At 31.0% G+C, this 15,660-nt stretch overlaps 3 protein-coding genes across 4 annotated transcripts in view; 2 read left to right on the top strand and 1 right to left on the bottom strand.

Moving 5' to 3' along the window:
- The window catches only part of LOC126773565 (dual oxidase maturation factor 2), a 49,197-nt gene extending 45,492 nt beyond the window's left edge, over positions 1–3,705 (top strand). For both annotated transcript variants that reach the window (XM_050494520.1, XM_050494519.1), the window contains 7 exons: positions 165–302; positions 509–734; positions 1,233–1,444; positions 1,602–1,782; positions 1,924–2,076; positions 2,377–2,490; positions 2,560–3,705. In XM_050494520.1, coding sequence (XP_050350477.1) covers positions 165–302; positions 509–734; positions 1,233–1,444; positions 1,602–1,782; positions 1,924–2,076; positions 2,377–2,490; positions 2,560–2,608 — 1,073 coding nt within the window. In that variant the 3' untranslated portion in view covers positions 2,609–3,705. The remainder of the gene's footprint in view (positions 1–164; positions 303–508; positions 735–1,232; positions 1,445–1,601; positions 1,783–1,923; positions 2,077–2,376; positions 2,491–2,559) is intronic.
- Positions 3,706–3,861: 156 nt separating this feature from the next.
- LOC126773557 (EF-hand domain-containing family member C2-like) lies at positions 3,862–11,770 on the bottom strand. The gene is made up of 16 exons (XM_050494502.1): positions 11,655–11,770; positions 11,286–11,441; positions 9,923–10,073; positions 9,647–9,759; positions 9,485–9,574; positions 8,986–9,062; positions 8,750–8,915; positions 8,208–8,370; positions 7,498–7,681; positions 6,877–7,027; positions 6,468–6,656; positions 5,754–5,899; positions 5,559–5,675; positions 5,147–5,326; positions 4,400–4,541; positions 3,862–4,010 (listed from the first exon to the last, which is right to left on the bottom strand). Exons 1-16 carry the CDS (start codon positions 11,709–11,711, stop codon positions 3,900–3,902), a joined length of 2,193 nt encoding a protein of 730 aa, XP_050350459.1. The 5' UTR covers positions 11,712–11,770; the 3' UTR covers positions 3,862–3,899.
- Positions 11,771–12,130: 360 nt separating this feature from the next.
- On the top strand, positions 12,131–15,652 carry LOC126773564 (vacuolar fusion protein CCZ1 homolog). The gene is made up of 11 exons (XM_050494518.1): positions 12,131–12,399; positions 12,475–12,572; positions 12,738–12,828; positions 12,910–12,969; positions 13,038–13,163; positions 13,265–13,437; positions 13,726–14,000; positions 14,408–14,592; positions 14,852–14,937; positions 15,292–15,419; positions 15,498–15,652. The coding sequence occupies exons 1-11, from the start codon at positions 12,328–12,330 to the stop codon at positions 15,554–15,556; spliced, it is 1,353 nt and encodes a 450-aa protein (XP_050350475.1). The 5' UTR covers positions 12,131–12,327; the 3' UTR covers positions 15,557–15,652.
- Positions 15,653–15,660: the final 8 nt, after the last annotated feature.

The following is a 15,660-nucleotide window of genomic DNA, read 5'->3' as shown; positions in this document are numbered from 1 at the left end:
AACTTAAAAACATATTTTATGCGATTTTGAAACATTTTTTGAAAAAGTAACATTTTAGTTACTTCATAAATATAAACAATCTGTGTTATTAAATTTGTTTAGTTAACCAGACCATAAAGTGAAATAACAATATAAAAAGAACAATATTTTAAATTTTATTTCAGTATGTAAGCATGGATCGTCGTGGCATACAGCAGGATCGAGGGTATCTCGCGCCGCATACAAAGCCTTCTCCGCTGAGCGACTAGACTGCTGGCTCGCCGTGCACGTCGGCTTGGGTCATGTCAATGTTACGCTCACTGGTAAACTACATTATTGTTTTAAAAACTAGTTTCTAAGATAATTTATTACTCTTAGAACATAACTTAAAGATACATAATATTCTATAAAATCCAAGGTATTGCTATATTAAATTGTAAATTAGAAATTTACCATATAAGTTAATTATAATGGTATTATAAATGATAACTGAAAATGTTAAACAGACACAGCCAATTTTTCATTATAGCATTATCGTGGGGCAACGTATCTAGAGGTGACCCTGGCGTGGACTACAATGAGCAGTTTCGATGGGAGGAATCTGGGGCCATACAAGAATGGTATCGCGCCGGACTTTTACGAGGTCTACCATATCCCGTATTGTCTGTCGCAGAACACTTCGCAGCGGAGCACGAAGGCTTTGATTGGGGAGCTAAGTATCGTGCAGCTGGATACACAACAACAACATTGCTATGGTATGGAAGTACGGCTACTAGTTGTGGCGTGGCTAAGTATTTAATGCAGACAAAACACATAATGAATATTATACTTTCTAAATTTTAAACCTAAAGCCTATTTTAAACCTCCTAAAATTCTCTACTACATCGATGTTATATGACAGGAATAATACTTTGTGCACGTTTTCTTGGGTGGTACCACTCACTGTGTTTCCGTATGAATGGTGAGTAAGTCACTATAATTACAAGCACAATACAATCGATCATACAATACAATCTAAGACATGGAACATTCAGCATTAATGATTTAGAAAGTGGTTTTATTTCTTTTAGGGCGAATCACTCGCCATCAGGAGCGCACTGCTCAACTGCCTTCCTAAATAATTAAAATAAAACCTAGGTATTTCGAAAATAATTACTGCTTAAACCTTTGCAACGCCACACCATTGATGTGTTTAACTAAATAAATCAGATAATACTAGAACGTAACGTAACCAGTTAATTGCAATGTTCCAGGACGGCGTTGGCACTATGGCTGCTGATGAACCTTTTATTGGTCGTGGTTCCACGTTACGGAGCATATGCTATGGCTTCGCTTGGTGTTACGCTTTGTGCAGCGGCGGGAGGTTACTGGGCCTCACTACCAAATGTACCCCTAGTAGTAAGAATTGATGGAGCCATGCTGTTTTTTTCCTTAGGCTGGTGTTTCTGGCTAGTCTTAACTGCAGGTTAATAAAACTTTTAAATAATCTTTATTTGTTTTAAGCTTACACATAATCGTTATAATAAAGCGTGCGATTTGTAAGCTAATCAAAGTATAATACTTATCGCTTATATTTTTTAATTATACAATATTACATTATTTTACATAACAATATTTTTTAGGTGGTATTTGTATAGTTGTGGGACTATTAATAGCTGCTTTGGACCTGGTGTGGCCACATCGGTTCTCCACTGTTTTGGAAGTTGACTACGATACGCCATATGACAGACACGTGCTCATCGTTGACAGTCGACAGCGAGCGCGACCACAAACCCAGAGCTCATTGCCTTCTAGAATACTCAGGTAAGCTAATGGTAATTATTAATAAACTTATAATTATAGCAAAAACGGCAATTCATGTACGTCTGAATAACTATATAATAATTCTAAGGTTTTGAATTATGGTTTGCACATTTAAAATATGTTACACATGTTTTACCACAGAAGACTGTCATCAAAAACTCGGGATCCAGAACGCCAGGTATCGATGTCCATAGTTAATGAGAGTGGAGGTCGAGATAATCCGGCCTTCCAGCATGAACAGCGAAAGCCTAATTCACCGTGGAGGTACCCGCTGTTTAGGCGACAAATAGATCGGTGAGTTGGTGCCTGTGCCTTGCAAGTTTGGAGCTATTAATATACCCGTTTTTTTAAACAATTAATCTGAAATTTTTTTATCAGTTATAAAGTATATTAGTTTGAAACGTGAATCAATTATTACTTTTTTAACTGTATAAATGGTCAATAGTTTGGAGGTGGGCGTTGTCAACTGCAACACAGTTTTTACTTTCGTAGTGTTATCGTTACAAATGTATTTTTGTACAAAATTATAAAAGTTCCTGAATAGCTACATTTTATCTTTATGATTATATAAGTGTATTTTATCGAATGTTTCAGTGTCGATTCCGCATCGAGTCTCGGTTCAAGCATAAATGGTAACGGTTCCAGTATCAAAATGTCACCTCTAGGAAGTAGTCCGCCATCAAATTCAATTTCAATGTCACCACAGAGGTAATATTTTATTTTAAATCACTTAGAGCTCTTAACTCGTACGATTTAAAATACTGATTTTTTAAACAGGTATCGACCCCAAATACCAGCTAAGGAACGTGTCAAAGACATGTGGTGAGCGACGAAATATTTATATATTTATTAGTATTTTATCAATTGAAGTGCTATCAAATGTTACCTTCTTCACATACAGAGAGGAATGTGAAAAAAAATAATCGCAAGCGTATTGTGTTGGAATAATAGTATTATTTTGATTATAAAAATAAGATAAAGCATAAGTACTTACCTATATAAGGGACGTGTAAATATGTACCTACGTTAGTATTAAGCAAATTAAATTATAAGCAAGCTGTTCCATCCAGTGTCATGGTAAAATTAATGTCTAAGATCTTGTACCTCGTTTCATTATTTTTGTATAGTTTTATAGATTTAAGTCTACGATTATATCGACACAAGTGAATGCTTTGTGCCATTTGTAAATATAACGATGACGTTAAAAATCACAACTAGTATGAAAATATAATAAATTTCAGTTATAGTTTACATTAATATGTTATAAATAAGATCATTATTTTTAAGTATACAAACAAATACGAAAGAGTTTATAACTCACGTTTCAAAATTGAACTAAATGTAAATTTATTAACACAATTTGTTTCAAAATGTATTGAACACGAGCATAAAAAATAGAAATATTAGTTTTAAAGGACTTATGTAAAGTACGTGTAGAAATTCGTTCATTTATTTAAATAAATTTTGTAAAACAAATTGACCGATATATGTAAGTAACATCGACAGCCAGACAGTACCTTTCGAATGTCACTGCTTTTATAAATACAATACTTAAAGAATCTACAATTTTTGATGTTCATATATTAATTTAAAAATGTAGACAGTGATTTTTTTCTAAATTACGAGCAAAAATATAGTCTGTACGTTTATTTGCGTGGAAAGGAGTCATTTAGTGATATTATTAATTATAAGTTATTTATTTTGTAATAGTTGCCAAACACAGTAGCCAGCATTTTCTCTTATATTCCACAATCGAAAAATTCACATTAACGATATTTCTTTCATTATACTTTTTCAATGTTGTGAAAATGTGTTTGCAATAGTGATGACGTATTTAAACATTTTGTTTTGTAATTAGCTGTAAAAAGTGCGAATACGTAGAAAAATATTTATTGTGATCAAAAATATACCAATTTAAAAATTTGTGCTTTTATTATTTTTAGTATATTCTCAACAATGAAATAAAAACATGTTAAATAAAACGTTTATTAAAACCAAAAATTAAAAGATTACAAATAGACACGTCAAAATATGTCAAAAAATTATTACAAAATGTGTCTATGTACGTTGTAAGGATAACAAGTCTTTGATAAGTATTACAAAACTATTTGCAGTAACTAACTTGTTTGTTCCTTTACGAGATGTTCAAGATTGAGTTGGCATAAAAATGCATTCCAATTCACAAAGCCTTCTTTTATTAAAGTCTCGGCCTCCGCCCACAGCTTACACTGGTCAAAAGAACAAAAACAAAAGGGTTTTTTACAAAAAAATAAAATGTAATTGTAAAGTAATATTAAATAATAAAATTTATTAAACTAGAAGTTTATATTATTAAGATGAGAGATTATTAAAATGAGTTGGATAAATATAACAAAAATATTATGTTTAAAGCTAATCTAATCAGCTAATTGTTCTTTTTATTTATATTATTATCAAATAAATTAATATTTGTAAGATATTTTTATATCCGTTCTCAAAATCTCAAGTCTCTAAAGTACCGTGATCGCTTAAAGACACGAACTACGTGACGCTTAAAACAAACTACTAGTAACATGAAGTTGATATGTTTACGAGGCATTTAATTTTTGTTAAACAACAGCAACAAAATAAACCTCACCTCTGTATCTTTAACTGGAGGCGCGTGACGTACAATCTTTTGGTAATCTGCCTCAGTGAGATTGTACACCGGCTGCGTTTGAAAGTCCAGGAATGACATAAGATCTTCGTAAACAATGTTACAGTTGTCATCTTTTTCCAGTCTAAAAAATATGGAAGTACTTAATGTTGTCTCGTCAAATTAATTAAGGTTAATTTTTTTAGTTTTTCTATTTGAATAAACAGCAAAACAACTTCGAAAGTTATTAATATTATATTGGACTTATCCCAAGAGTAACATTATCTTTACGCAATATAATATCTGAAAACTAAATTGTATGTGTAGATTTAACAAATTACTCCAAATTTAAAAATGTTTCTGAGTGCCGAATTACTAGCAAGTGAGCTACATACCCAGGTAAATGTTATTTTGTAATCATATAGAAATAATAGGTTTGTTTACACATCTAAGTGTATACGATTTTTTTTGCCTAAAATTAAATTACGATGTAACAAGTGTATAAAGGCAAATTTTGATCAGATTTTCAAATTCATGTGGAATTTTCTTGCGTGTACGAGAAAATTCCACGTGTTGATGTGTTCTAATTAGTTGGCAATACATTTATGCTATATATAATTACTTTTCGTCTTTAACTTGTAAATTTCTATGGGTTAGGTTAGGTTACGAGTTCACCACGTATCGTCAGGTGACCAATTTACTTGTCTGCCTTCCAAATAATATAAAAAATATAATTTCAATTGAACCTACACATCCAACATGCAGTCCAAGAGATCGCGGCTTAAAGGCAGCCTGTGTGCGCGGAGCATCTGTCGCATGCGCTCGGGAGGCAGCGCGCCCAGCCCGCCGATGTCGGCGTGCGCGAGCCCTTCCCTTAGGCGCGCGCGATCATCCCACAATCCACGAGTCAATTCCGTGAACACGAGAGATCTATAGAAGTGAAAAAATCAATACTAAATACTTTACGCATATGAATAATAATCCTGGATGGATATACGGTACATTTATTTCGAAAAGACTACGCCTTAATATTTTTGAAATATTTAATTCTTTAACTAACCAGTTTTGCAAATTTCCAAATGGCTTAAAAATCAAACTACTATATACAATAGCGTGTGATATTTCAATCTGTTAACATTACCAATTCTTGAATTCGACTAACCTTATCATCTCTCGACGTGGACTTTTGTCTTTACTGGAATCTCCTCGAAAGTGTCGAATCAGGGTAAAAAATTCATGTTCAGTCATTTTTTCACACATTATTTCCTTTAAAGCTTGTCTGGAACAATTCATTTTGATTAATTTCTCATCCAATATATGTAAAACAAACGTAATTGTATTTTTAAAATTTGATTACTTGAAGCATCTGACAGACATCAGCTCATTCTTGTCCGGCAAAACAACTTCCATATATTTTGCTACAAAATTTTTATAACCGTTTTCTTGGGAAGCGAGCGTTCGACGAATTTTATCCATTATTAAGGCTATGTTAGCCATCGGATACTGAAACATTGTTAATTTGTTAACTATATCTCATTTAACTATATTAATTTCGGCTACGGAGGTTATTTTAAACATATACTAGTCAACTGCTTAAGAGATATTATAGCGTACAAGTTTATGTGCCTACAAGTAGATACATTCTTTATTAACGCATCGCTCATAATCCGATGGGATAGCTATCCGCTACAACCTTAACCTTACCACAGGCTCGCATGCCCATACAACGGGTTTACATACTTTCCAAGACAAAAACAACAGCCCAGAGTTTGAAAGTTTGTAGAGCTTCCAAAATCTAATCTATTTAATTTTATGAAAAAAAAACTCCGATATCATTTCATTGGTGAAGAGTATGTGAACTGTGTGAGTGAACCTTTAACTTGGGGTCTGAATAATTTTTATCCAATTTGATTTTTGACTAATTTGATTGACCCAAAATTTTATTCAACATAAGTTCGAAAATATATACCTCAGATGCACTTCGTTTATTCTACTGTCAAAAAATATGTAACTATCAAGAGAAATATCTATCTGAAAAACACGGCCGCTCATAAACGGTTTTAAAACGTACCTCATTCGAATGAAGTTCCATATACCTCAAAGCATACTCGTCCGCAGCAATTAGACGAAAACAATGGTTATTTATAACCAGTTCATTACCAATCCACATATCTTTGTCCGTATAAGCGGGAGGTTCTTCTGGCACGAAGAAGTCCACATTTGGCAGATACATTTTCCCACGACGAAAGAATTTTCCACCCTAATTAATTGCAAGTGTCGTAAGCAATCCATGTACATAAGAATATTTCTACCAAATTTTTTTTCCGCGGGCAATCCCCACAAGGTAATATTGTCATAAAAAAAAAAATTAACTATTGTTTTAACATTTTGCATGATACATCAGCCAGCTATGCAAGTATAAGAATATATGAATGAACAATACTATAATAATATACATAATACGTGATCTGCGAAGTTACCTTAAAGCCGGAATTACGTTCGCCTAATTCAAAAATACCAATGGTGTCGTCACAAAGAAAATATTTAATTATGAAATAGCGTCTTTTGTCATCCGGATTATCATTAATCAATCTCGCTGCAAATCGGAGTATATGGGAATCAAATCCAACCCTAAAAATTAAGAATTATTCAATATATGTATTTGAGTTGGTCAAATTCCACCAACCCGCACTGGAGCAGCGTGGTGAAATAAGCTCCAAACCTTAGTCCAGCAGCAGTTTCCTGGCCTTTAGCCCAGCAGTGGGACATTCACAGGCTGTTACGTTTACGGTATATGTATTTAAATTTACGTTTAACTCATTTAAATTTGAATTTAAATACACAGACACTCGTTTCTATTTTTTTCAAATAAATGTTTAATTTTGGGTAAACATTTCAAAAGAGTTAGGGCGAAGTACATCAAAGACAATGGATTAAATAAAGGTATCGGATGAATAATTGAACAGTACAAACATGTGTCATAAAAATACTTGTGGTCACCCAGTGTCAACATCCACCAGAAATTACATTCTCCTCCTATAAATAAATCTATCTATTATATAAAAATACACAAGTAAATTTTACGGCATTGATATAATTACCTATCTTTGTGTAAAAATTTTACGAAATCCCTGTGAGGAGCTTTTGGTTCAACAGTTCGACAGTTCTCTGCAGAGTCTTCGTAAGATCCATAACCATTCCAAGGTGGTAACTTCCGTTCCGCTAAGGTGGTGGTTATACACTCCGTACCTTCGTCTTTTGGTACTGGCAATGGTTTAAACGTATCTGCAACAAAACATTGATAAGCTTGGATAAGTATTTTTAAAAACACATTGAGCATTTTCCTTTAATTCAAATAGAAAAGGACCAATATCACAATGAAATAAATTTTTACTTTGAATTTAAGCTGGCCCAAATTTCAAATATTTGTTGCTGAAAAAGGATATCATAACCAAATATCATAAGAATATATTATTTTATTATATTCTTAGTGACTAACTGGTACAAAATAAACATAACACTTTCCATATCCTTACTAATTTTATAAATGCAAAAGTTTGTTTAGGTAACAACTAAACCGATCGTCATGAAATTTTGTATACACGTTGTCTCCCTTACATTTTCCTTACAGAAAGAGCATAAGTTACCTATTACTCCTGCCTTCAGTAAAGCAAATAACAGTAACTAGTATATAATACAATTGAAGAAATAATAATACAAATATTTTCCAATTACGTATCATATCCTATATGATAATATATTCAAAATCAATTGTATTAATTGATTTACTTTTTTAAAATATATACCGTACCAAAGCCATACGTGACGCGGTAAAATTCTTTGGTAAATGGATCGCAATCTGTAAGAACAACTTTCCGACCGTAAACATTTACGACGGCACCGATGCTCAAATCAGCAGGACTGTAGGACGCATGTTTTGGTCCGCCCGTCATCTCTATATGCGGTGGAATTTTCTGGAAATAAATTCAATCGAATTACTTTCACTTGTGGCTTCATCTAAATTAAAAGACCTGAACTATTCTAAAATATGTAAGAACTCAAACCAAAATATTATTTGTTTCGTGAGATTTATAAAAATGGTGTGGTCGTCTATATTATAATAAATAATAGAATAAAGTGGGAAACCCCACAAAAGTGACACCATAGTAAATTTTGACGAGTAGGTTTTTATATTTATTATGTTTTAAAATAAAGTTGTAATCGCAAATCACATCGGCATTTTCCTATAGATTTTATATCTAAGTAAAGTATGTAGTGGCTAATAAAGTTTGTCGTGGCTAAATACTGAATGATTTTCATTTATATATATTTAAACGGAAAAAAAAATCTCACCCTTGGCAATCTCATTCTTTTTAGAAACATTGGACCAGCCTCCATTCCAGAATTCGGTGGAAGTACCTCTTTAATTTCCATAGTGTCATCAGCCAAGAAATAATGTAGCTCTAAATGATGTATCGTTCCAAATTCGGTATCTCGATCATCCCAGTACCCGTAAAACCTATTAAATACATTCTCATTTTTAACAATAATCAAAATATAAAAATATTTTGACTTAAAATCCCAATTACCTTAAAACTTGTCGATCAAAATCCAGAAACTGTCGAAACGGTCGATGCTTGGGTGGACGTTTATTATCAGGAATTCTCTAAAATAATGCAATTATGTATATTTCTCCTAATTTAACAATAACCTTTTAACGGGCTAACAGGTTCGAAACCAGAACCTCAGAATCAAAATGCGACCTTATAAGCTAGCAACTAGACCAACAAGGCAATCAAGAAATATCTGCAAGTCCATGTGGGTACCACTAATGATTTATTTTAACCACTAGTCGTAATACAAGTCACAATTAAAAGCTTCAATAATCACATCTTAGAGAGGTAAGCTATTATGGACAGAATAAAGAACGACTTATTCTTCTTAGTTCTTAATGTAGTAATGACAATGGTCGAAGGTGATCATTTACCATCAGGTGACATTAATCAATCAGTCTCCTTCAAAAAATCACGGTTGTCATGGCTGGAAGTATAGAAGGCAAAACCTAGCTAAATACATTTCAAAACATACCTCGATGGCATCAGGCCAAGGTATTGGATCCAAAACATTAATTCCAAGGCGATTCAGAAACCCTCTCGTGAAATTATCGCAGTTAACTATCTGTTAAAATAAAATAAATTAAATTAAATACCCAGTTTTTATAATACTAACTAGTCTTAAATATTGACGTACCTTGAACACTTTTCCATAAAATGTAATTTCACGACCAATATTCAAATCAAGAAGATCGTAATATAGATCGGAGCTGAACGGAAGACGTATTCGTTGGCGGCTTATAAGTGTTCCTAAGTTGGTAAAGATGTCATGTGATAAAAGAAAACCAAATATTACATATCGTCTAATACAAGAATAGAATAATTATATAGAAAATATAAAATTAATATAGCTACACAACCAACTTCACAATATTTTTATAAAAATAGATTCATATAAGAAAGACCTCATTACCTTGTGACATACCACTGTTGTCAGTTTTTGGCTCGATAACCTTAATAGTGCCGTCTTCAAGGAAAAAGAAAATTTCGACTTTCCGCAAAATGTGAGACCCTGAGCGCATTTCATGAAGAGTTTGTTGGAAATAGGCTTGAAAGCGCAATATCTGTTCAAATCATCAAAATCTTAATTAATAAGAGAGAAACTTTTAAACCATCATCCTACTCATCAGATGTTCTACCGACAAATAGCAATATTTAGTATGGTTGTGTTACGGTTTGAAAAAATAGTAAACGAGTGTAACGACAGGCACAAGGGACATAATATCTTAGTTCCCAAAGTTGGTGGCGCGTTGACGATGTACAAAATGGTTAATATTTCGTATATCCCCAATCTCTAGTCTCTCTCTAATCTCTCTAGGCGGTGGTGACCACTTACTAAATACCACATATATTTAAATTTTTATTTTTTTTAAATAGTATGATAACAGAAAATATCTATGCCTACTTATCTCTTTACCCGTACCATACAAATACATTTTACCGCACGACCTATGTCTATTTTCACCTGTTAATATATCTAGGTATAAATTTATTGCACGTATCTGAATTATAATTCTCCCAATCATTAGAGCTGAAATTGCTTTTTAACAACAACGTACTTTTTATACTTTTGTTCAAATATCTTGTAATAACTCTGACTAATTTTGATTTGGAAAAACAGCATTCAATTATTAATAATAAGTATTTATTTTAATAAGGGTTAATAGTAGTGCTATGTGACAAATTAATTGAATAAATCGATTATTTTTAAAGGGAAAAGGAAGTTTTACTACTGTTTAATAATTCCTTTTCCCTTTAAAAATAAATAGATAAATTGAAAAAAATAATTGATTTATTCGATGAGATACCTACTATCGTAATTTTTTACACACTTATATTAATTTAATACAATGATTTATATACAGCCAAATGAGCGTTTTTGCGTTTTTGCGTTTGTAGTGCAGAAAATAGATGAATAAATAAACAAATACTTTTTATGGATTTTTTTTTTAGGTACGGTCTTAATAATATAATAAATGTCATTTTTAATCATGAATTTTTTCAACCTCTAGATATTTCGTTTTCATTCGATAAAACGAACATTCCTCTACACTTACGGCACATTTTTTTTACTCAGACAATGTTATTACAGCATTCGTATTCATTGTGACTTTTTCCACCAGAAGATTTTACAATCTCCTGTTTATTTTAATATGAATAAATTAGTAAGAATAGAACTGGTTTATACCGAATTTAAGCACTGTCACACTACAAACACAAACACGCAAGCTGATTTATATGTAAACGTATGACAAAATAAGAAATATGTCACGTACGTTTTTGTCATACATGATCCAAGTCGGTAGATCTGGAGCTTGTTTTCGAGAGTACAGCGAAGGTATACGGTTAACGCCCTCTGTCTTATCCACTAACATATTGACTTTATCAATAGATGTAAAAATGGGACGTACTCCAAAACTTTTCTTTCCGATCTGTAATTATTACATATTTTATGAAGCCAAATACAACTCTGTACATCTTATAAAGATTTCAATACACTCTTATAATAACATAGTAAATTCTAAATTATCAGGCATTTAGACAGTAAAATTAAAAAAGAATGACAATAAAATGTTTCTATATTATTGTAACTTCTGTCTTAAAAGTTCTCTAAGATATAATTATTAAATATTACTTTTCCTCACCAAAGGATTCGAACCATAGCCGGGTAATAGAGGCAAGCGGGGATTTCTAATCGCCATAATGTTAAAAAGGAATGATTCCTCACAGTTAGATACGATTAAATAAAAATCTAGAAAATATAAAATAGTCGTAAGCTTTTACAAAAAGGAAACAAATCAATATGTTTCTATAGCGACGAAAAAATCCATTCACATTGATTGATGTTATAGGTAAATATTTATCCAGTCTAGATAGGTAGTTTTTTCAATGTGGGCAACCGTATTTAAATCCTTATGTACACGCTGATTAACAACTACAATATATGCTCTTTTGAAGTTGGAAATTACTGCGTGAAATGTACAATTCAATGAATATTTAATGCATTACTTGGCTGTATAGTCTCATACTGTTGCATGTGAAATGTAAAAAATATATATTTGTCAGACATTATTTCATTATTGTCAGTTTTATAAAACGATTTGTGTTTACCTTACTGTTAAAGCTAATTATTTCTTGTTAAATTTCTTCCTTCCTTCAACTGAAGGAATTTCAAAGTGTTCCTTCAGTTTTATCAGTAAATTATAATAATATATATTATATGTAACTGAAAATAATGCTATTTACAACATATTGATAACATAAAGTATACACATTAAGAAATAATTGCACAAATATTAAAATCAAAAACATATCACAATGATTGATGTGAAGAATAAAGTAAATTCTTTTTTTATATTTAACTCTAGTTTTGGGCCGAAAGAAGGCGACGTAAGTTAATAAAGTTTATGAAAAATTTGTTGTTTATATATACAAACAAAAAACAAAAAAGCCTTTAATTTTCAGGAGCTTAAAAGAATATTATTTTTTCATCCAACACAAATTACAGCCGATGCTAGAAAAATGCAAGTGGGATTATGTGAAGCAGTTGTAAAATTTATGACGTTAGTTGTTTTAATAATTTTAAATATATATTGTTATTATATGAATTATTCGCATGCTCCTTAAAGTACTACTGAGCTATAAATCTTGATATGATTTTTAAACGATTTTTTTTCTAGATCGTTTTATATAATTAAATTGTCAGCAATGTAAGTGTATCTTTTTAGGACATTCTCTTCCGAACCATGTGAGGCATTACAAACACAATCAAAAAGATATATATTCTACCAGCCAGAGAAGGGATTCTGGATGGTTCTGGTAAAATACATTTTTTTTCTAAAAGCCTCTCAAAACCTGATTTTGAAGTTGACTTCAAAATTGAATAATTATAATTTTCAGGTTGTAAGAATACCTTACGCAACAAAAAGTTCTACAACAGCTGGAGAAAAAAAAGATATAGTAAGCATTAATCATACTGTCAGAAAATACTTGTGAAGATAATTTTGTGTTATAACCCTTTTTTTCAGATAGAACCATCTGTGATGTATGATTTAATAGTCTCTGCTTACAAAATATTTAGAATGTTTATAGGCCCATTTAAGGATATTCCACCTGAAGATATTTATTCAAAGTGTGAACAATTCTTTACTCCTGTAAGTATTATTATAAAATGCTATTTGTTATAAAGCCATATACCTCACTATATATATACCTCAGCCATAACTTCTTTATTAAATGTGCATTTCAATTGCAGTATATTATGACAAGGAACATTACTAATAATATAAGTAATATAATACAAGGAATAAACTATTTACCATTGGAAAAAAATTCATTCTTTAAAGTAATGTGCTTCATAGATCTACTTGAAATGAACTATCCAGATTTTAAATGTATTTCTTTTGTCTATAATGATCAACTTATATGGTAAGAATAAAAAGATTTCCATAATGAAGATATCATGCATTTGTTCCATTTTTTTTCATATAAAAAATAAATGCAGCATGGATTTTAATTTATTCATCACAAACCTAATTTACGTTTATAATTAATCTTGTATAATCAGGAAACTCATATTTTAGATAAAATTCTTATGTCCACCTCATTAAGCTCTAAACATACTTAACAGAAGATAAGTTCCTTGGCGGTTTTTTTAATATTCTTTTCAAAAAATTATATTATAGATAATTGTTAAATGTTCTATTTTCAAAATAGGAATGGCCTTGCTACCAATGACATGCTGACACTATATCAATATTTAGTACAAACATTACTGCCAAAGCAAGTTGAAAAAGAGATACAAGGTGGAGCAGTAACCGCTGCTCAGCGGCATGGACGATTTATCAGCCCTTCAGATGGTATTCGTAGTGCAGAAGACTTACATAAGCTTCACAAAGTATATCTCATGCGTGAAGATGATACAGACACAAAGCAATATTATCTTGTAATTTATAGGACACTGAGTGCCACTGTCTGTTTCACTGTTAATAGTAAGTACCTAATTTTCAAGAATAAATACCAAAATCTTGTAATGTTCCTTTCAACCAAATTTTTATATTGTCATTTCTTATGGACTTACGTTTAAAGTTATTTAAATAGCCAGTGTAACTACAGGCACAAGGGACATAACATCTCAGTTCCCAAGGCAGGTGGCGCATTGGCGATGTAAGGAATGGTTATTATTTCTTACCTCACCAATGTCTATGGGCAGTGATGACTATTTACCATCAGGTGGCCCATTTGTTTGTCCACCTGACTATAACGTAAATATATATATATGTATATTATCCTGGAAAAAGTAATTATTATCCAAGATCTACATATTTGGCTTATATATATACATATAACATGTACATAAAACACATTGAATTATTGCTATATAAACATTTTATTTCAGTGGATACAGATTTAAACATTGATACATTTAGAGCATTAGATGCATTTATTGGCCCACAACTGTCTACTATTGCATCATCAATAAGTGAACAGTGTACACTACATGCTCTGCAAAATGCACAACTAGCGAGCTCAGATCATAAATTTCTATATTTTAACAGACTAAATTTAGCATGTAAAACATCTGTAAGTATTATAAGTATTCTAATAAAGAACTAGCTATGTTATAAACAAATATACCTTATGTTTTAAGCTAATTTAGTTCTTAAGTATATAAATATTGCTAATTTTGGTTTGAAATCAAGTATAAATAGTTTAACTAATATGTTTAAGCAGTTATCATAAACTTTAAATTATTGAATTTAATAGACATTGTAATGATTAATTTATAGCCCATTAACAATTCTTATATATTTTTTTATATTGAATCAAATATGTTTTGTAGACGCCAGCTTCTTCATTAACTCCCTCAACAGCAATAAAGCCAGAAGTACTAAGTATAATTGCAGGCATACATTCAGATAGGAAAAGGTATGAATTTTATATTATTTATAGAAGGCTTAAGAGAATTTGTTTAAACTCCTGTTATTTTAAAAACAGTTATAACAATGGGCATAAGAATACTTTCTATTAGTTTTACTGGTTTGTTTTAATATTGCAGGATTTATAAATCTATTTAATAAATTAACCTACAATTTTATAATGCCGTGCAAACAAAAATATGTTTCAAATTTTTACTTATTATTTCAAAAAAGGGACATTTTCACAATCAATGTTAGTTTTTATTATATTCCCATTGGTATATACGCCCCTAAGTTATAGAGGCCTCGATAAATAGTTTCTTGAATTTCATAAATACATAGTAATAAATAAAATTACTTCCAGCCTTGGAAACTATGGTGAAGTTATTATCAAAACACCAGACGAATATTGGATTGCAGGAAAATCATCTAATGATAGGGAGTTCTATGTTATAATACAAGATAAAAATGCAAATTTAAAGGACATTGCAGGTAAAGTTAACTATAATTCTATTATCATCCAACAACATTGTTTGAATGTTATTATATCATTTTTGTTTATATTTACAGATGAAGTGAAAAGAATGTGTGAAGATCAAATGAAAGGTATTTTTTTTTATCCTATGTGAAAATTGTTATAAACGAAATTACATATTTATTATTATTTATGTATAATTTTAAATGTAATGAATGTTTGTAATAAATGTTAATTAATAATAAAAATATTTTTAAA

Source organism: Nymphalis io, chromosome 15, assembly GCF_905147045.1.
Source record: "Nymphalis io chromosome 15, ilAglIoxx1.1, whole genome shotgun sequence".
In the NCBI taxonomy this organism is placed as follows: Eukaryota; Metazoa; Arthropoda; class Insecta; order Lepidoptera; family Nymphalidae; genus Nymphalis; species Nymphalis io.
The sequence above is the reverse complement of the archived record's forward strand: the minus strand, read 5'-3'. Positions and strand labels throughout refer to the sequence as shown.